This window comes from Copadichromis virginalis, linkage group LG5 (genome assembly GCF_057382275.1).
Source record: "Copadichromis virginalis isolate Kocher_CV1m ecotype Utaka linkage group LG5, C_Virginalis_male_GT1.1, whole genome shotgun sequence".
Lineage (NCBI taxonomy): Eukaryota > Metazoa > Chordata > Actinopteri > Cichliformes > Cichlidae > Copadichromis > Copadichromis virginalis.
The window spans coordinates 39,135,099-39,157,487 of record NC_140622.1 but is presented as its reverse complement, the minus strand read 5'-3'; the positions used below and the strand labels follow the sequence as shown (position 1 = coordinate 39,157,487).

Sequence of the window (22,389 nt, the reverse complement as noted above, 5' to 3'; positions counted from 1 at the left end):
AAAGTAGCTCATCACCCAGAAAGTTTTTATTAAATCAGAGATTTTTTTTTACATTTATTTATTACATAATTACTTTGGTGCTGTATGAATAGCCATTGAGAAGGTCTTTATCAGTGCAACGAGTTGTAAAAATTTATTAAATTATAGTTCAAATTCAGGTAAACACTATTTTAAATACAGTTTATGCTTTCCTTCACATTTTCCAGTGGACCGGATTGGAGTCTTTCTTGAGGCAGTTATGGCCCCCAACCCTCATGTTTGACACCACTGATTTAAGCAGAATTGAACACGTGACACAGACACTGTTGGCAATACAGTGAGGAAGTGTTTTAAAGTTTATACCTTAATAAGAAAAAAGGTAAGTCAGCTGTTCACAGCTGCAGTGTGTCCCTGCTGGGATATTAAAGCCTTAATATAGGAAATAAAAGTAAATGAATTTTTAAAAAAAAGAAGAAGAAGAAAAAGAAGAAGTGGCATTTGGGACTTTACACGTTTTTATCACACACACACACACACACACACACACACACACACACACACACACACACACACACACACACACACAGAGCTTACATCCCAGATGTAAGATATAAGAGATATTACGATGACGGTGTTAGAGCCGGTTTAACGCAGCTGCGCTGATTCTCCGCGGACAGATTAAAACTTTAAAAACAGCCTCGCTGAACTCTGAATAACCGCTGAGCGCCGCAAACGCATCATAAAAAGTCTTTCATACAGGAGACGTGTCTCACTCGGAGATCGGCTCTTGTTACGGAATGTGACGGAAAAAGCCGAAGACCGCCTCCGAGAGAGAAGACGGACCGATGAGCGCTTCAGATGGAGGAAAGCTGCGCGCGCACGGCGGACTGTGACAGCCCTGCAGCAGGAGGCTGAAGTTTCCAGCACGAGGAGGTCGCGCGGGTTTTACAAGGTTTCTTGTTTGTTTTCCAGCGATCACATCTTTTTCAGAGGTGGAGGAGTGAAAAACTTCATCATGGGGTGAAGATGACATCACAGGTAAGTCACATTAAAACACACCAGCATCTTTTTTCGTCGCGTGGTCTTAGTGAAATAGATTTAAAGTGGCAGCTCCAGTTATCCCAGATTACTCTGGGAAGTTTCGCCCTTTTGTTTGCAGCACTGCTTCTCGCTCACGGAGGGAGTTTGTTGTTGAAGATGCTTTTTTCCCCACCGCTGTGATTCCAGGCTGCAGGTGCTGAATTATAGATCAACTTTATTTCTGTATGTGCACCAAAGCAGCTCCCCGGAGAGCTCAGCATGTAATTACAGACACACGGAGGCTCCCAGTGTCTCACTCGTATTTAATGTGTGTGTGAAGAAAGCCATCCTGTACATGACAAATAAGGATTATTTCAAAATCTGAATCATGCAAAGCCACTGTGATAAAGTCTGAGAATAAACATCTGAAGCTGGAAATGAGCATAATAAGCCCATTTTAATACGACAGATGCAGTGCAGCGGGTAATAAAGAGCTATGTTTGTTTCATTTAGTGAAACTAAATCTAACAAATGGGTCAGCTCTAGGTCAGTGTTGGTGTCAGAAACAGAGGCTTTGGGGCAATCTATCATTTTAGAGCTGCAGTGGCTGAACAGTGTTTCCAGATAACAAAAACAAACATACTTTAAAGTTATCGTGGGGAGTTTCTTATCCTGAACAAACTCCTTTATAAAGTCAGTTACTGAGCGTCGGGAGCAGTTTACTCTAACAACAACATAATCCAGGCTCAGTGAAGGCTGTGTGGTATGTCTGTGAAGGTTCTCAGTCATCCAGGTCATCATAGTCTAAGGAGCTTGGAAAGAAAAGCGTCTGGACTTCTTTAGGTTGCTTGAAGACGTTTCACCTTCATCCGAGAAGCTTCTTCAGTTCTAGGGTCAAATGGTGGAGAGTCCCAGATTTAAGCCCTGTGGGAGTTTCCCCCCAAAGAGGGACAAAAGGACCCCCTGATGATCCTCTACCTAATCACATGAGCCAAGGTGTGAAAACAGGTGTGGGTCACAATCAGCCAGGGTTTCGGGTGAGCTCATTGTGAAACCTAGTCCAGGATGTGAGTGGGCGTCTGGGAAGGGATCTCCCAGACACTCTCTGATACACCGGCTACATCCCCTATGTACCAGAGAAACTCAGGAGAGTTTTCTCCAAGCATGACATCCCAGTTTACTTCAGACCCAGCAACACACTCAGACCGAAACTGGTTCACCCGAAAGACAAAACTCCAAAACACAAACTTAACAATGTGGTGTTTGCTGTACAGTCCAGCAAGGAATGCCCAGACCTCTACATCGAAGAGACCAAACAGCCACTTCACAAGCGCATGGCACAACACAGAAGAGCCACCTCCACAGGACAAGACTCAGCAGTCCATCTGCATCTTAAGGATAAAGGACACTCTTTCGAGGATGCCCATGTTCACATTTTGGACAGAGAGGACAGATGGTTTGAAAGAGGAGTGAAAGAAGCATCTATGTCCACTGTGAGCGACCATCTTTGAACAGAGGCGGTGGTTTACGACACCAACTCTCTGCCATCTATAATCCAGTTTTGAGATCCCTTCCCAGACGCCTTAACGCCCACTCACATCCTGGGCCATCTGACCTCAGGAAATCACATGATAGGGTGGGGCCAGGTTTCACAATGAACTCACCTGAAACCCTGGCTGATTGGGACCCACACCCGCTTTCACACCTTGGCTCATGTGATTAGGTAGAGGATCATCAGGGGGTCCTTTGTCCCTCTTTGGGGGGAAACTCCCACGGGGTTTAAATTAGAGATGGACTGATCCGATATTACGTATCGGTATCAGTCCGATACTGACCTAAATTACTGGATCGGATATCGGAGAGAAATAAAAAATGTAATCCGATCCGAAGTATCACAAAATCACCTCACAAAACGCGCTACTTGGCGTAACCCAGCTCGGCGCATCGGAGCAGTATGTGTCACGTGATAGAGCGACTGTTGTCTGCGACACCTGTCGGCGGTCTGTTGGAGCATTTGGAGCCTCGCTACATGCTTCCTAACCGCAGCATTTCATCTTGGCAAAAACTTTCCCAGAGAAGTAAAGCAAGTGTGTAAGTTCATCCCTGAATGTTTGCAGAGTATTTCCACGTTAAGCTTAACAACTGATATATTGAGCCACAGCTGCACTGACCATCGGAGTTCCATACTGAGGTGAAAAGGAAGCGATTTGTCCGGTATTTCAGCTAGAATTAAAAAATAGACACAAAGCTGGAGTTATTCTGTCTTTGCTGCGCAGTTGCATCTACTTCTCACATTCACTCCCCCTTCCTCTCCTGTTATTACTTCAAACATGAAACTGATCAATGATCAGCTGATCGGGTTTTCTGCTGCAAGTTCCGTCTTTCTTGTTTGTTTATCGCCCACTTTGCGCTAGAAAGAGGAGACCAGCGGATAAACAACAGCAGAATGTATTTATAAAAGCTGCTGGTCATGATGTCGGTTTGGTTATGTGGTGAGAGGGAAACATGAAGATGAAACCAGGAGATGTCCTTACTGAACCATCAGAGCTGAACAGGTGATGGAGAAACAGGTTTACCTTTTAGTTGAATGAGTTGAAGGGAAGTTATGAACTGTTTCTGAGAGACAAATAACACCAGGATCCTTTTTTACATAGCTGAAGGCTGGTAACTGTGCAGGGGCGGGTCTAGCAAAGTTTTGTCGGGGGCCAGGTAGGGCATTAACAGGGAGAGGGAGGGGCACAAAGACATACTTTTCTTTGTTATGTCATTTAAAAACTTTGAATAAATAATTATCTGAATCTTATAACAAACGTGGTCATCTGATTAAATGTATAGAAATCCATTATTGTATATAGTAACTAATAAGTCTAACATATACCCTAGTAAGCTATAGTACTTTTTCCTTTGGTACCATCTGTGCAGTCTGCAATTCTGTTGAAGAAAGATGTTGAATCTATTTAATTATTGTAGAAAAATAATTCATTTCTGTGCATTTGTTTTACACTTGCATTAAATTAAAGTTGATTACATCGATTAAGGGCGGGGGGTGGTTCCCTAATATTTTTGCTGGGAGTTTGCAACCCTATTAGTGAGGTAGGTAACTACTCTTTAAAATACCAGAATAGGGAGGATGGTGTAGGTTTAAATTTATTAGATTGATCAGTGTTGCTAAACTATAAAATGTTTTGTGTGTAGTGTATTTTTTGCATACGGGTATAACAGAATAGCTTCGGTCGCTTGTTTTTTAAAACTTAAGTATGAACTTATACAAAATGCAGCGAGATATTTATAAAAAACAGTTTTATTGATTACAAAATACGCTATATCGGCTTCATATCGGTATCAGCAGATATCCAAATTTATGATATCAGAATCGGTATCGGACATTAAAAAGTGGTATCGTGCCATCTCTAGTTTAAATCTGGGACTCTCCACCATTTGACCCTAGAATGAAGAAGCTTCTCGGATGAGAGGTGAAAAGTCCAGTCGCTTTTCTTTCCAAGCTCCTTAGACAAGGCTGTGTGATGAGTTTAAGAGGTCCAGTAAGACACTCCTGAGTTCAGATTATTTTGTAAGTTTTGTTTACATTCAGCTTTTATCACTAGAGGCCGTTTTCAGTGGTTAAATACTCTTGCCTCATCAGTTTAATGCATGGAGGCATTCGGTCGTTGAATCTTTAGAAATGGATTTCTGAACATGCATCAACTTCAGAGAGGGACCGTTAACTCTCGTGGTTTCACAACAATGTATGCATTTACAAGGATGTGCCACAAAGAGAGCATAAACAATTATGAAGGATGAAAAATAACCATAAAACCAACCACATGAAACAAGAAAACACAAGAGAACCACAAAGACCGACCATAAAAAAACAGACAATGACCATGCAGAGACAAAACATTCACATAAATACGATTAACTAAAAATCACCAAAGAAACCAAACACAGCAAAGAGGAGACCAGAGATTACAGTGAAGTATATCTGAAATATATCAGCTGTGCATTACTGTGTGGCTGGATTCGAATGTTTCAGCAGCTGAATGTAATGTTGGCGTTTTCAGACTGAAATCATATTTCATAAATTATTCATGGTCAACTTTTAAATAAACATGTAGCTACACACGAATTCAAAGGGATGTAAAAAAATCTGTTTTTCTGTTAACTCATTCACTGCCATTGACGTCTATAGCCGTCAATGGCAGTGAATGAGTCAATGGGTTTAACTCATTCACTGCCAATGGCTGGCAGTGAATGAGTTAAAAATGTGGTCAAGTGTAAAAGAGCGTTATATAGTAACGTACATGGAATTATTATTATTATTATTATTCTTGTCCAGCGCTCTGTGAGTTCTTACACCCGTCTCTGAGTTTGACCCAAACATGCCGCTGACGGATGAAGACAGATTCCAGCTGCGGTAAAGCGAACAGTAGCCAGGACGTGTGACCATAAATCAGTGAGCTGAGCGCAGAGAAACCTGATTAAATACCAGCAGGAAGACAGTGAAAGATTCAGGAGCAGATGAAGTCAGAGCGTCCTGGTTAAAACGCCATTATGTCCACATTAGGTTAACACCTGTCTGCGATTCCTCGGGCGATTTCCTACACTCTGTAATTAGAGGCTCTGTAACCTTGTTACATTACATTATAGCTACACTTTACCTGCAGCGAGGCACTTACTGCAGCCTCACAATGGATGGATGGATGGATGGATGTCCTCGGTCCTGCTAGAGTGAGCACCACATGAGAAGCAACTGTTTGGATATTTACACTCTGATGACAAATACAAACTGTCACCTGTGCTGCCTTTGTTTCCCCTGCAGCATCTGCTGCCTGCTCCACTCTGTGTGTAGAGGACGGCCACACAAAGGCTCAGAAATATAAGGAGGGTGTACACTGAGGGAATATCAATCACAATCCAAACTGGAAGCAGCATTTTCTGTCTGAAGTGCATCTGACCTATTAAAAGTGGCTTAAAATATACACAACAGTTTAGTACTGATGTGACCATGTGACACATGTTTAACCAGATTTCCCCACATAAAAGCAGCCTGACACGTCGTCAGCTCAGACTCTGATGACTGCAAAAGTCAAAACACAGAAGATGAAGAGGAAATGTGTCTGCGAGTTAGCCCAGCAGGGATACTATTACAAGGAATAACTGAGCATAATTTTTTAAAAGCAACACAGTATGGCCTTAAAGCCTCACATTATTAGACTGCAGTATATATACTGATGGAGTTTTGTGTTCCCTTTAAAGACATCAGTGAAAAAAAAGTACAAATTGGTGCAGAAACACAAGTTATGAAGTGTCAGGTTCAAACGTTTTTTGTGGGGGAATCCTCACCAGACATGCCGTATAATATCCAGCTCTAGTCGTCACATGACGCCAAGTCTCAGCCCTCAGACAGGTCTTTGAAAGAGTGTCACGATAAACTGTTGTGTGGTGTGTTTGGGGGACGGCTGTAAATTGTAGCTCCAAAAACACGAGTTACACTCAGCTCAAACTGGCGGTGATGGAGTGAAAATGAAAACAGAGCTGCAGACACCTTCATCCTCACAACCTTTACTTGTTGCTAAGCGATATTAATACAATTCTTGGCAACTAAACAGGACTGAATTATGTTTTCCTGGCGGTCATGTTACCTTGGTATTGTTAAAAAACATCTTAAATCACAGCAGGAAGATTTGGGAGACGCTGATAGCATCACAGCACTTTCCACAATTTTGGGGGTTTGATGTGAACTTTGTAATTTACTCATCTGTTGTCTGATTTCATTGTGTAGCTTCTTTTTGTTGTGAAAGTATGCGCGCTGTGTGGGTGTTTGCACCGGGAGTACAGTAAATGAGCACGTGTGGGAGTTCTGGCTGCATCGATATATGTTTTTTTTGTTTTTTTAAACTTGATGGAGAAAGTTGCAAGAAACCATGAGGTCAGAAGAACCGTTTTAAATCTTCTGCTTCTTGCACAGAAACACTTTGAAAATGTGCAAACTGTGGTTACGCTTAGATTAAGTCTGGCTCTCAACCAGTGCTTGTTGTGTTTTGTGGTCAACATGAAAATGTCTCTATGTACTTACATATTAGTTTCTGCCCCCCTGGTCTTAAAAGTGCATTTAGAGCAGCAGGTGGAGTTAGAGGAGCTAGAATTTTAAAAAGAAGCTCAAACGTTTGGAGCAGAAAATAAAGCTGAGACTCTTCTTTGTTACACGCTCTTCATGGGGGGTTTAATGAGTGCTGACTCAGCTTGAGATAAAGAAGACAAAGATTAAGGGCGAGAGATGAGTCATGATTCAGTCAGATGCACATTAACTGTCAAACGATCACAGCTTCCATTAAAATGTTGTGTCTGTCATCAAAGGGGTCGTATTCAGCTAATTTCCAGCCCCAAGAATAGCTCTGAGTGATCGCACTTCAAAATAATCCTTGTTTATGTCATGGTGAAACTTCCAGTTCATCCTCTGTCTGAAACCAGACGATTTAGCTCCTCCCAGCTTGTTTCTGATTGGTCGCTCATCCCAAACTGAAGGTTTTAGGGAATATATTATTTTCTATCCCCATCCATAATGTCCAGGATGGACATGGGTGGAGATGTCCACTCTTTATGACATCACAAAGACCCAAGAGCAGAAAAAACTGTGTGAATCTGAGTGTTTAGCACAGTCTGAAGCCTGGAACATGTGACTCATAGAAGGAAGGAGGAGAAGGATAAACTGTACAGGTTTCCTCTACCTGTACATGACGTATAGATGCAAGAATAAGAATAAAACTTGATCGTCTGAGTGAGTGATAGTAGAACAGAGGGGCATTATTTATCATTGTTAGTGATACTGAATCGCAGTACTTACTCCTCACTAGAAGGCTGCGGTTGCCGAATATAAAGCAGCTCTCATGTAACTGAATCTGGACCGTAAAGATCGCGTGTACTCAGAAAACCATGCGTCGATAAATTCCCTTTGAAAAAAAACATTGAGAAATGCCTCTGAGCTTCGGCCCAGCAGAACCACGGCAGAAAACGCCGATTTAAGTTAGGAAACGTCACTTTGAATTGGCTTTTCCACCTCTGATGTCTTTTCCTTTTAAGATGATTACATTTTAATGCTTCTTTTCTCTCGCTGTCTCACTCATGTGTCTTACTGACAGATTCACATGTGAGACAAGAATCAAGAGGGGGGGTTATGAGAAGTCTTCACAGAAACTGCTGCAGATCTGTGTTTGTGTCCTGTGGAGATTTAATTCAAAGCTGAATTGATTTTTATGTCTGAGCACAGCTTGGCTGTTTGGGTTTTATCCATATACGTTCACAGTTTTTGAAATTAACCAGCAATTTTATCACAAATGACTTACACAAAGGGAAACTGTTGCAGCAGAGACATGCGGGGATGCGGTGAAAGGAAATGAATGGTGACAGATGGTTGAGTATACTGGCATGATGTGGTAAATATGTTGACAAGGGTATGTTTACAGGACTCAGGCTAACACACTGATAGATCAGACTCACAGTTCCTTTTTTATCTACATCGTGTCTTTTAATAATGTAACCACAAAATTAAATGTCTCTAAAAAGTGTCAGAGCGGTGTTTTTCAGTTTGTGTTCATTTCATTGTCTTTGTGTCTCAGCTGATCTAACCATGGGGAAGGAGAGTCTGCCCAGCTGGGCTCACCAGGACTCTGACGAGGGTCTCGTCCACGTGAACGTCGGAGGTCTGAAGAGGAGCCTCTGTTCCAGCACGCTGAAGAAATTCCCAGACACCAGACTGGGAAAGCTGCTGGCATGTGACTCAGAGGAGGCCATACTGCAGGTGTTTGGGTGTGAGCGGGATACGACTGACACGAGACCTGATGGATTTTTGCTTGACTTGTTGAAAGCCCACCTGCTTCTCTTCTTCTTCACTCTTCCTCTGTCGTATTCCCACCTTTCCTGCTATAGGTGTGTGATGACTATGATGTGCAGGAGAAGGAGTTTTACTTTGATAGGAATCCCGGCCTGTTCCCTTACGTCATCCACTTCTACCAAACTGGCAAACTTCACATCATGGAGGAGCTGTGCGTCTTCTCCTTCAGGTCTGTCTGAGCAACATTCATTTTAACATCCTCATCCTTCTGCATCCCAGAGAACCTTTACACCTGTCATACCAATCCAGCTGGAACTGATTGTGGACGTTTGTGACTCAAACAAAGGTTTTAGTCTGTTCAGTTTTTCTTGGTTTATCTGACCTGTAATCAGACACAGCAGCTGCTAACAGACTTCACTGTTCATTGTTGCTTTGCATGAAAAACTTTAAAGCCTAAAAACATAAACAGTAAAATGAATTCATCAACTCTACACAATCGTGTAAAATTTAAGCAGCTGATCCTTTGAAAAAGTCACAAACCCAAACTACTGAGACTAAGTTGTAACATCTCACCTCTTATTCATGATCTCACACACTGAAGCACTGCTGTTGTGCACAAATGTGACATCATCTACAGTCACTGAGGGTGCAGCGCTGGTGGTGGAGGCTTTGATTGGTCCCGTGTCCTGGACATGAACGCAAAGACTGAGCTCCACGGTTGGATTGTTTTTGTTTTACTTTTCTTTAACGTTTGTTAAACTGAGGTTTGCTCAAAAAGCCTGTTTGGTTACCTTCAGGAACACATCCTGGTTTTCACACCAAAGCAAATCTGCAAATCCTGTAGTGGATCTTCAGGTGTGTCAGTGTTATATTTGTGCTGGAAAGAACAAGCAGAGATTTAACGTGAATTAGGCCTTTGGCCTGCTTGCATATGTCCTTTGTTTATGCAGCATAATTATAGGAGTCATGGATCCATTTAGTGCACTAATAACATTGGAAGCAGATGAAGAAAAAAACAGATGGAAATCATTTTATTTTGATGTAGTTTGTACTTTTCTTTTAATACTGCATAGATAACCTTGATTTGGCTTCTATTCCCCGAACAGCCAGGAGATCGAGTACTGGGGCATCAATGAGTTCTTCCTGGACAGTTGCTGTAGTTACCGTTACCACGACCGCAAACTGGAGAGCAGCCGACATCGTAGCTGGGACGATGAGAGCGACGCCAGCAGTGTAGACACATCTGTGGACGAGATATCCGACTTAAACAAGTAAAAGACACACAGCTGCACTTTCTTTCTCCTTTTTTTAAATAAATTATTAACTCACTGCCTTTTTCCACCTTCGCAGAGACATGCAGCACTTCCAGGAAGTGCGTTATGGGAACATCAGGAAGTGTTTGTGGTTGACGCTGGAGAACCCGGGATACTCCATCCCCAGCAAGCTCTTCAGTCTGCTCTCCATCGGAGTGGTGCTCACATCCATCTCCACCATGTGTATCAACAGCATGCCAGAGTATCAGGTGGGTACGGCGAGCTGGAAACGTGGAGACCAAACAACACGGTTCAGTCAGCTTTCAGCCGGAAGCATCTGTTGGCTTCATCGGGCTGATTCAGGCTCACATGAAGACAATTCGAGTATTTAACCCTTTTCATCCACAGTTTCATTAAAACTGTTTGTTTGCTCTCAGAGTCAAACTCAGTGAAATCAAATAGACAAACTAATTTTGTGTGACTTACACTCGTCTAATATTACCAAAGATGTCTTTCACAAAGAGCCTTAAATCCGCTCTGAGAAAGACAGAAAAACATGCTTGAAGCAACCTTATGAACTGAAAACAAAGTAAAATACTGATAATTGTTTGCATCCAAACAGAGTGATGCTAAAAACCAAAGTGCCCGGGTCCAGGTCACAGGGACAGCGATGTCCTGGCCAGCTCTCCCAGCTTTTTAAGGAAGTAAACTGAGATATAATCTCTCCAGTGTGTCCTTTAACTGCTCAGACAGTCTGCAGAGGAAGTTCATTTCCTTCGTTTGTGACCTCACTCTTTCAGTAAGTGGCCAAAGGTGATGGTGGGAAACTAAATGAACCAGTAAATCAACAGCTTGGACACGCAGCTCTCTGTGCTTTAGATTTTTCCTGATTAAGTCCCAAAGCACACGAACAACTATTTACATAAAGATAATTAAAGAAGAATAAAGTACCAATAAAATGATTTAATCAGTCAGATAGATTGACCCTGTTTTACTTGTGTTTTATTTAAACTCTTGATGCCTTATTGAGTCTATTTTTTTAACATGTTTTTATCCTTAGTCCACCTTATATCATCACTTTTACTGTTTGTATTTGCATTTATTACAACAGATCATTTCTGTTTAGCCACCATGTGTCTGTTTGTCTTTTCTTTGGCTCTAAGATCAGCGTTCATGCTGAACTGAGCATTCTACCTTTGATGTCTGTTAAAGAAAATCCTGTCGTTGAAAAGATACATGAATAAAAATTTGTGTTTGTAATTATTTCAAAATAAAAATATCTAATGGGCTCTCAAATTTTAATACATTTGAAATCACTAAATGTTTAATTGAAAACACTTTTAAAAACTGTCCTCTGTCCTTTTTGTCTCCCAGACTTTTGATTCTGATGGAAAGTTGATTGAAGAGCCGACCATGCAGGCGCTGGAGGTGTTCTGCTCCTGCTGGTTCACCTTCGAGGTGAGGTGATTAAAACTAAGCCTGCTGTGAACTGTTTTACTGTGCACTAAAAACTCACTGGGTCTAATATTTGAGGTTGTGTATAAGGGCATTTCCCATGCATGTCAATGAGAAGAAAAAAAGTAATAAACTTAACTGTGTATCAGTTAAGCAAACAATAAAGATAATATGCTTTAAAATGATCATAAATATGTATCTCACGCTGGAGATTTATCAAAGGGAAGATGAAACACAGCACAGAGTTTAATGTCTTTGCAGGGATGAAGGAAAAGGCACTTTAAATACTCCTGAAAGATAGCAACGTGCTACACGGTGAAGGCAGGAAACACAGAACAGAGAGGATCACTCCGAAAATATACGGAGCAGGAAGTGAAAAAAAACAGAGAAACAGGTCGCGAAGGAAGACACGGGGACAACTTCACAAAGACTAACAGAGTAAATACAGCAGAGAGAGAAAGGTACACAAGGAGGGAATTAAACTTATGGAAGCCAAGTGAGGAAATACCCTTCAAAATAAAACAGGAAGAACGTCAGTTTGAGGTTTGAGCCCACGTTCCTTTACTGTGTATCTTTCCCCGCTCTCTCTCCCCTCTTTACTGCTGTCCCGTCAAATAAATCTTTAAAATAAAGAAGGAAGTAAAATGAAAAGAAGACAAAGAACATCACACAAAGACGCGGGGAACTCACGAGACAAAGAAAAAAACCCTCAAAGAATGCAAAGTCAGACCATGATGAGCTGTTACATACTTCATTCAATTGGTTTGACTTGCATCAGTTTAATTTTATTACTTTGTTTAGACCAAACACAAATTCCAGGCACAGTTAAAATACCTAAACTTAAATATTAGGCCCAAATATGTCAGTGCTGATAGAGACGCTGAACACAGAGGACAGTGACAAACGCTGAGTGTTTGTGATCTCTTTGAGGTCGTCACGCGGCTGCTGCTCGCACCAAACAGGAAGAAGTTCTTCCATCACCCTCTGAACATTATTGACATGGTGTCTGTGGTTCCCATCTACGTCACTCTGCTCTTTGACATGACTCTGGGATCCGAGTCCGAGCTGGGCAACCTGGGACGACTCATACAGGTCTGTGCTGTGGATGTGGACCGCATGCTGCTCTGGTAAAAATGTAACGAAGGATTCGTCACATTTGTCATAATCGCTCAGTAAAGGCTGTGATAGTTTGTATTTATGGTGACAGTGTCTGATATGCAGTATTAATCTCATCAGTCCCATCAAAGAGCACACTGTTAATATTACATGCACCATCTGTGGAGGTTCTGCTAGCCTCAAACTGTAACGCTGAGACAGTATTAATAACTCCAGACCAGGTAGAGTGAGATCACACAAGCAACAACAACCAGTTCTTGGACCACGCTCATTTTATATTACACACGATGAAGAGAAATCATAAAGGAAGTCAATGTAAGAGTGTATGCTTACTCACAGGTCTTAATGTCACACTTAAGATTCTCCTGTAGCAGGAGGAAACTAAGGCTTATGGATTGTAGCTCCATTAGTCTGATATATTTCCAGGTCCTGAATGACAGTCTAGCATTTCATGGATCTGTGCGGCTAATTAGTGCACAACTATGATACATGTGTAACTGGAGCTATTTCTCAATCAATATTTCTAAAATGACAAACAGATTCAAATGCCACAACACAAAACCTGCTCTTTATAACAACGACGTTCAGTTCATTTTAAATTGAAAACATCGGGGTCAGGGATTTTTTTTTTAGGGTTTCGTTTCACATTCGAGTAACTTTTTATGATTCCCAGTTCAAAACAGTTATATTTAATGAGGCGCCTCCGTTCACCCACTGTTCAACCCTTTATCACACCAGTATCATACTGGGCCTGGGCTTATTTTATCATTGTGGCTGTAAAATTATAAAATAATTCTCATCTTTCAGGAACCATTTTTCTGTAGCCCAGTGTGGTTGAGGAGTTACAGTAATGTGAAGCTGATTTTTCCATGAATGCTTTGTGCTTATCTCCCTAAAGCTCGTCTTCTCTTCTTTCTGTTACTTTCTGTCATTTAAAGAGCACTAAAAATAAAATGGGCCTGCTGCTGAGCTAATGCTAGGGTCTTTAACACCAACATGTCGTTGATGCAACTTCCTTCCGATTGGCTGTTCCTCGCAAACAAAAGCTTAGAGCACATGGTGGGTGTGGCTTCTGTGCTCATTAGAAAAAACCCCATCTGAAGCTCGCGGCGATTACGCGTCCATACACGGACCCCGTTATTTGAAGCTTCGTGACTCCACCGTTGGATCAGTGTAGTGAATGTCTGCAGCTGCTGCCGTGCAGCCAGAGTTCGACTCTTTTTAAAGACTCATAGTCCACTCTGTGTCCTCTCAGGTGTTCAGGTTAATGAGGATCTTCAGAGTGTTAAAGTTGGCGCGACACTCGACAGGCCTGCGATCACTGGGAGCAACACTGCGGGTGAGTGGGGACTCTGTCTGCTCACACAGACACACAAAGTTTTGTAATGTGTGTATCCCATACACACAGCGACATTAACCAGCCGTACAAACAACGTGACTGATTTTTTTATTTTGTAGTTTTGTGACATTTTGTTCTGTTGACCTTTCTGTAGACGCCTCAGATACAGGTTGATGGATTGTGAGCAGATCTCAGCTGATGTGATGCACACTGTTTTGGAGATGACGCACAAAAAAAGACAACGGAAGGAAACTAAAGTTTGCATGTGGGCTGCAGTTTTTAACACAAGATCTCACTGATGTTCACTTGTTGAGTTTAGGGGAATTGTGTCAGTGTGTTTGAGATGGAAGAAAAACAACATTAGGAAACGCATGACTTAGCAATTCCAATTAGCTAGCATTGCTGTGGATGGTTTATAATTCAAATCATGCTTTCAAGGTATAAGTTGGATTAGTGAGGTCATCTGTAAAAGCCTTGAAGCTAGCACAATCTATGATGGCAACATTTACACTTTAAGTCATGTTTACACATTAATCTGCTCAGAATCTCTTTATGCAACCTTTAACATCTGATGGAAACTTGGTTTAATATTCTAAATCAGTCCAAGCAACCTTTTTGTGTATATTGTGTATGTTTAGTATCATGTGTAATGTATCAATGACACCAGCGGGGAAAATGGACGCACCATCCCAATTCCTAAAAAGTTGGGACGCGGCGTAAAATGTTTTTGTAAACCTCATAGACCCAAAGTTTATTCACCGAGAAGCTCAGAGAGACCGTTTCTAAGAAGTAAAATATTCCAGAATAATGTTCCTGAATTTAAAATTGTGAAGGCTGTGAATATCTCCTCATCTATGATGCATAATATCATCAAAATAATCAGAGAATTGGGAGAAATCAGTGTGTGCAGGGTCGGTTCTGCCTATGAACACAACTCACCGTGCCATCTGCGCGGGACGGCAGGTTAAAGCTCTATCGTGCAAACAAGAAGCCGTATGGTAACGTGATCCCGAAACGCCGCCGTCTCTCGTAGCTGATTAAAATTGGACTGAGGCAACGTGAAAAACTGTTCTGAGGTCAGACGAACTGAAATGTGAAATTCTATTTGGAAATCATGGATGCTACGGCCTCTGGACTAAAGAGCAGAGGGAACATCTGGCTTGTTATCAGCACTCAGTTCAGAAACCTGCATCTCTGATGTTAATACATATGCTTCCATCCAGACGACAACTTTTCCAGGGAAGGCCTTCCTATTCCCGCAGCACAGCTCCTTGGATAGAGTCCAAGTGCTGAAGTGGCACCCTGCAGTCCGGACCGTACACCAACTGAAAATTGCTTCTCGCCTGCTGCACATGCCGTCCATCTGAGGATTAGTGATTAGTTTTAAGACCCGCTCGAGCCAAACCTCTCAGACTGTGATCAGTCAGCATACCTGTTAAGCCACTGACCTGCAACAGACGTCTTTCCCGGGATTTCCAAGCTGGTCTGTGTGCACTGAGAAAGGAACTGAGGAAACTTGCCTGCCTGTCCACACGCCACCGCTCCTCCCGTCCCTCCCAGGATGTCAGGATAGTCTAACCACTCCTCTGCTCTGGCTCTGACCGAGTCTTCTCTCCTTTGTTGACAAAACAGCCGCCTGAATCACCGTCCTGTGATTCATCAGCCTCAGGTCCTGCTGCCTTTTAAACCTTGTGTAAATACACTTGTTAAACAGCTCTGTCGGTTGCTGGGTTGTGAATGCAGAGTCCAGAACTTCAGAGTCTCCTTTGACTTATGACAGCTGGTCTCCTGAGTTCCCAGATGTTTATGGACTCATAATGCATGCATGTGGGAATGCACGGCCTGTCCCAGCATCCTGAGATGGACTACTGTCATCAAATTCAAAATGAGCATTTATTTTTCTTAAAATTAGATATTTTGTCAATTCTATTGTGAACATAATCTGATATTATGGAAATCCATGTGTTCTGTTTTATTTGACATTTTTTGGAGGTGGAGTTGTTGATGAAGGATCAGGGACCATGCTGCTCCTCCTGGTTTTCATTACATCTGCACATTGTGTTTCCGTCTCGTCTCCTATACCATGAGCTTGTTCCTTCCAGCAGAGGATTATTAAAGCCTTTATTAAAGTGCAGCACCACTTTAATAAAGTTCCTGATCCGTGACCGGCATTTGAAATGAAGCACTGAGAGCTTATTTGGTCTCTTTCCTGCATATCAAGTAATGAAAAAGCCTTTAACTCAAAACATTAGTTTAATGTTTAGTTTGATCTTGAAAATGGAAAACAAAACATTTCAGAAGTAAAGCATAATCTAATGAAAAAGCAGTTCTCTGAAAAAAGACCAGCTTCATTGTGAATTGACTTTTACTGCTGCTTATTTGTGGAAATGCTCCATTTCTCAGATAACTCATTTTTTTACTCCACTGACTGTTTTTTGCATACAAAGTTTTTTTTCTCTTAGATTTGTTTTTCATAGTGCAAAGGATCCACATTTCTTTATTTTTTACACTTCTTTTTCAGCACCATCCTTCTTCATTTTAATATAGCTGACATTTGTTTCCTTTAAAGCAGGGGTGGGGGCCATTTCATTTTTTACAAAGTACCGTGTTACTAAGCCTCATGAGGTTTCATGGCTATTAATGCACTCACCACAAAACTTGCACACGTTATTCTCTGTCTGTCTGTGGTCGTGTGAGAGCTGCTTGTTAAGGACTCAAACTCTGGGGAAGAGCATTAACGTTGAGCTCTCAGCTCATCATGTTTAGCATGTTTCGAACTGTAATGGCGCCGGCGCCGCGCCACAAACTGGGCACAGCTTGCCTTTCACTTAAACAAAGAAAAAAAATCAGGTGTCCATCTTTCCTGGAACACGCAGCGTTCTGAATCCACCTTCGTTTTCATGACAGCTGCCAGGATTCATCCTTTGTTGTCAATCATGTAATAACGTACATCACGTGCTGTATTCAATTCAATTCAATTTTATTTATATAGCGCCAAATCACAACAAAAGTTGCCTGAAGGCGCTTCATAGGTACAGAGAAAACCCCATCAATCATATGACCCCCTATGAGCAGCACTATGGTGACAGTGGGAAGGAAAAACTCCCTTTTAACAGGAAGAAACCTCCGGCAGAACCAGGCTCAGGGAGGGGCGGGGCCATCTGCTGTGATTGGTTGGGGTGAGAGAAGGAAGACAGGATAAAGACATGCTGTGGAAGAGAGACAGAGGTTAATAACAGATATGATTCAATGCAGAGAGGTCTGTTAACACATAGTGAGTGAGGAAGGTGACTGGAAAGGAAAAACTCAGTGCATCATGGGAATCCCCGGCAGCCTACGTCTATTGCAGCATAACTGAGGGAGGATTCAGGGTCACCTGGTCCAGCCCTAACTATATGCTTTAGCAAAAAGGAAAGTTTGAAGCCTAATCTTAAAAGTAGAGATAGTGTCTGTCTCCTGAATCCAAACTGGAAGCTGGTTCCACAGAAGAGGGGCCTGAAAACTGAAGGCTCTGCCTCCCATTCTACTTTTAAATACTCTAGGAACAACAAGTAGGCCTGCAGAGCGAGAGCGAAGTGCTCTGATAGGGTGATATGGTACTACAAGGTCATTGGCTCCCCGTGTGTTTCAGGATCGATTGTAAAGTTCTTTTATTGGTTTTTAAATGTCTTAATGGTCTTGGGCCGTCTTATCTCTCAGATCTGCTTTTACCATATGAACCCTCGCGGACCCTGAGGTCCTCTGGTACTGGCCTTTTGATTGTCCCTAAAGTCAGGACACATGCTCACGGAGAGGCAGCTTTTCAGTGGTATGGTCCTCGTCTGTGGAACAGCCTGCCGGAGGAGCTCAGGGCCGCAGAGAACGTACATGTTTTTAAGAACAGGCTCAAGACCCACCTTTTTAATTTAGCTTTTACTTAGCGTTTATTAATTTTATGCTTATTTATTCTATCCTGTTATTCTATTTACATCACTAATTTAGGTTTTGCCTAATATTTATTCATTTTATTCTTATTTTTTTTTAAACTTCTTACTCTATTTATATTTATATTGTATCTTATTTATTTTATCTTTTTATCCTGTATATACTCTTATTAGGTCATATCTCCAGTGTTTCCTCAGAGGGGGCTCTCTGCACCGGGGCTTTGATTGACTGTGGCTGCTGGGGCTCTGGGGGTCCTCTCAGCCTGGCTGGGGGGCTCCTTTGCCTCCCTCCTGCTGTGTGCCCAGCCTGGAGGCTGCGGTCTGTGACCGGCTCCCGGTGCAGACGGCTCCCTGTGATAGTGTTTCCTCACTGGGCTCATGTGTGCCCAGCCCAATTTTACTCTTTGTGTGTGTGTGTGTGTGTGTGTGTGTGTGTGTGTGTGTGTGTGTGTGTGTGTGTGTGTGTGGGTGGGTGGGGGGGGGGGGGGGGGTGTATGTATTCACGATCGTTTATGTTAATGAGAGTGTGGGGAGTGAGTTGGAGGGCGGGGTGGGGTGGGCTGCTTTTAACCATGTAAAGCACTTTGTGCTACATCTTTGTATGAAAAGTGCTTTATAAATAAAGATTGATTGATTGATTGATTAAGATGGGGCCTGATTATTTAAGACCTTGTATGTGAGGAGCAGGATTTTGACTTGGACGTAGATAGCCGTCTGTTTTATCTCAGAAAACTAATGACTGTCAGTGGGGTTTTTTTTCCATATTTTTTTATTCATGCTATAAGTTACATATATAAAATATATACATGTTATTGCTTTGCGGTCCGATTGAAACGGTCTCGCATGCGGCCCGGAGGCCGGACGTTCCCCACCCCTACTTTAAACTGTGTTAAATTCTGCTGTGTTGTCAGATTGTGTTGCTCATTGCTTTCAGTAAGAAGTTCATGTGATTGTTGGCAGGATTATAAAAAGTTATGGGCAGAGTTCCCTAAAAACGTTACAGGAGACGGGACACATCGCGTCAAAATGTCATAAATACATATCAAACTGTAATAATCTGTTGACATTCTTGAGATTTTCTTATTTCAAAGTGATTTCACATCTAGATGTCCTGAAACCAGGAACTGAACTCATCCATTATATGGAGGACTTTCAGCTTGGTGGAGGAGTGCGGCAGTCGAATACAAATCAGTATTTCCACATGTTCTCTTCTAGTCTTCTTATAAAACCTTCTTTTATGAGTTTTTATGAGGAAGTGCAAAACTTTAGAAGTAGAGTCACATTTACAGAGACAAACTTTTTGTCAGGCGAGCTGCAGACACAAAGTTCACATCAAGAAAAAACACAGATGAGTGTTTTCTCCCGCTGGGCGGGAGTGGCGGTGGGCGTTTGGCTGTGACGCTGTCACAAATTGAACCTCAGTTATTGGATCGTGACAGATGAGGCTTTGTGCACAAACACATCTCAACCCCTCCATGTTTTACCTGCAGCACAGCTACCGTGAGGTGGGCATCCTGCTGCTCTACCTGGCCGTGGGAGTGTCCGTCTTCTCGGGTATCGCCTACACTGCTGAGTATGAAGAGGTAAAGTTTGACTGACGTGGGGTCGCGTTCCTCACTGGTGGAAATCATTTCACTTTTAGTTTGTGTTCAAATAAATTCTTTGAATTTGCCTTTTAAAAGTTTAACATCTTAGTTTCAGTGATTTCAGTGAGAGTCTGGCGTACGGTTTTACAGCCATCATCAGTTTACAGTTTGAATGTTTCCAAAACTTTCTGAGCAGTTTGAATTCCTCTCAGTATAAATGTCGGAATGCTAACACGGCGATGAACGTAGCAAACATTACATTGTGAAATGTTCGGCGGATGCTACGGTATGAAGACGGAAAACATGGCTACACACTTCAACCAACTACTCAGTTACTTTGTAACAAAGTCTTTGTGTTAATACTCACTCGTGTTCCTCCGGCCAATGAAATCCTTGAGCTGATTTTCATGACATTTGGCTAATTAAAAGGTTTTGGCTCACAGAGTGTTTCACTTTAATTAGTGTCGTTAGACGCTGATAAATCCTTCACAGCGTAATCAAGCTGTTAGCTTTGCTTTGGTCTGTAACAAATAAAAATATCAGTGAGTGAACAGTCGAAGTGGCAGTTATCCTGTTTTTCAGGGATATCTGTGATGTTGGAAGACACACCTGTTGGTGTAATTACTAATGATTCAATTCAAAGAGCACATTAGTCCGTGTGGTCAGAGGTTTGTCTTTATCTCTTCCTCTTGAAAATTAGAGCTTCAACTTTGTTCTGATAGATTTTATATACCAAAGTATTTTATTATTTAATTGTGTTCTTTACATAATAATATTAATACATCTGAAAATCATTACCTTGGATGTCTAAAGCATCCCTCTGTGTCTGATTCCAGGATGTGGGCCTGGACACCATCCCGGCCTGCTGGTGGTGGGGGACAGTGAGCATGACCACAGTGGGTTATGGAGACGTAGTGCCGGTCACTGTGGTCGGGAAGTTGGCGGCAAGCGGCTGCATCCTGGGTGGCACCCTGGTGGTGGCGCTGCCCATCACCATCATCTTCAACAAGTTCTCCCACTTCTACCGTCGCCAGAAAGCTCTGGAGGCGTCGGTGAGGAACAACAACGGCAAGAAGATGAGGATGAGCTGCGAGAATGTGCCAGAGGAGGATGAAGAGGACGAGGGGTCAGACGGGGACAGCTGCTGCCTGGACGATGATGATATTGATGATATTGAAGAGGACGATATAGATTATGAGGATGAAGGAGGTGTAATAAACTATAGTTATGTGGAGCATCCATCTTACATGTCGATAACGAGGAAGAAGGAGCCGCATCAGCTGTGATGAAGAGCTGATGAAGAGCTGCTGAAGAGCTGATCAAGGCAGGAGATCAAAGCTGTTCAGATTCACTTCCTGCCTCATGCATGACGTGTTCATATGGAAACGATGACTGCATTCATATTTAATCTGGCTTTTATTTAAAACAAGGCAACACAAGAGTGATCTGTACGCTTCAAGTTTGACCTTTGAACTCATCGAGCATTAACAGGAGGACTAAAGTCCAGGAGGGCTGGGATTTGATCAGATTTTGGGAAATTTAAAGAAATCAGGAGTTGGAGGGATCGTGTTGTAAACTGGTTTTAATTATTAGCTTTGGGTTTCCATGACAAACCTACATGATGGACGGTAGTTTGCTATTATTCGTGCATGTGGGCAGCTTTCAGGGTGGAAATTTGTTCTTTCTGATAATGAAGTTTTTATGTAGCTGTTAAAGATAAAACACCCAAAACAATAAAATTACATAAGGCGAGATTAAACACGAAGGTCTGCTCAAGAACCGAATCAATTGAGCCTTAACTGAGCTGGACTGAAGAGAAATAGCATGCACATGTATGAAATGAAACGAATAAAAAGATTATGAAAGTCTGAATTGTTATTTTGTTCTTGAAGTAAAATGTATAAAGGTAACATTTGATAAAAAAAAAAGTTGGTCAACTTTGTCATTTGAAGCCTCAGTGGAAGCATTTTTGTAGTTTTCTGCAGGTAGAATAAGAAAAGTTAAGCTGTGTTTAGGTTAGCATAAAGACTGGAAAGAGGTAAACGCTAGAGTGACCAACCGTCCTTTTCTTTGAGATGGATGAAAATGTCCGGGTTTTCCTACAGGCCTACAGAGGACTCATATGTGCAACATCATCCCCGAAATGTGGTGTAAGGGGTCGTTCCCCACGCACAGACGGGACAGAGCGCGGAGCAGCGCGCTGAAAAGATGCCAAAGCGCAAGTGCATCAAGAAATTTCTCTTGTACCATCCCAGTCGGAATAAATGGGAGGCGGAGTGCACTGTGTGCAGAGCTGGCACAGACATTTGTGTGTCTAACAAAGGTGCCAGAGATCTTGTTGCTCACATGGACACAGAAAAACGTAAAAAGGCTGCACGAGGCAAAAATTCATCTTGTAAGTTGACTGAGTTCTTTGTTACACCTGGAAAAACGAGGGTGCTTGTATCTGGAGCAGAAGGTGCACTGACATTTCATACTATGAAGCATCACAATAGCTACACATCCATGGATTGCACTAGTGTGTTGCTAAAAAAAAACAACAAAAAAACATTTCCAGACTTTAACACAGCTAAAAAAGTTCAGCAGTGTCGCACCAAGACTGAAGCTATTGTCTCTCTTGAAGCTATGAAATCCAGTACGGTGACATTTCTCAGACTTAAGTAACCATAGAACAGAGAAAATATTCCCAATTTGACTGGACGAATGGTGGCGTGCAAACAAAGTTAACTGAGGTTAGAAACGCCAATTTTTGTAAATTTATTTATTTATTTATTTGCACTTGTTGACTTGTAAAAGCCTTTATGACATTTTTTATTTCACCATTCATTAACCGCACAGAGAAGGCATCTTTTAAATATGTTAAAATTTTCTTTAAACAAACAGTATT

At 42.0% G+C, this 22,389-nt stretch overlaps 1 protein-coding gene across 2 annotated transcripts; it reads left to right on the top strand.

Annotated features, from left to right (window-relative positions):
* The first annotated feature begins 851 nt into the window (after window positions 1–851).
* Window positions 852–21,487, top strand: LOC146710352 (delayed-rectifier potassium channel regulatory subunit KCNS2). 2 transcript variants are annotated; one of them, XM_085457754.1, is made up of 10 exons: window positions 852–1,017; window positions 8,616–8,797; window positions 8,926–9,059; window positions 9,937–10,101; window positions 10,181–10,352; window positions 11,458–11,541; window positions 12,469–12,630; window positions 13,910–13,993; window positions 19,407–19,499; window positions 20,339–21,487. In XM_085457754.1, exons 2-10 carry the CDS (start codon window positions 8,627–8,629, stop codon window positions 20,786–20,788), a joined length of 1,515 nt encoding a protein of 504 aa, XP_085313880.1. In that variant the 5' UTR covers window positions 852–1,017; window positions 8,616–8,626; the 3' UTR covers window positions 20,789–21,487. The 2 variants fall into 2 exon arrangements, with proteins under 2 accessions (XP_085313880.1, XP_085313881.1); XM_085457755.1 differs by lacking the exon at window positions 12,469–12,630 and having other exon boundaries at window positions 20,339–21,486.
* Window positions 21,488–22,389: the final 902 nt, after the last annotated feature.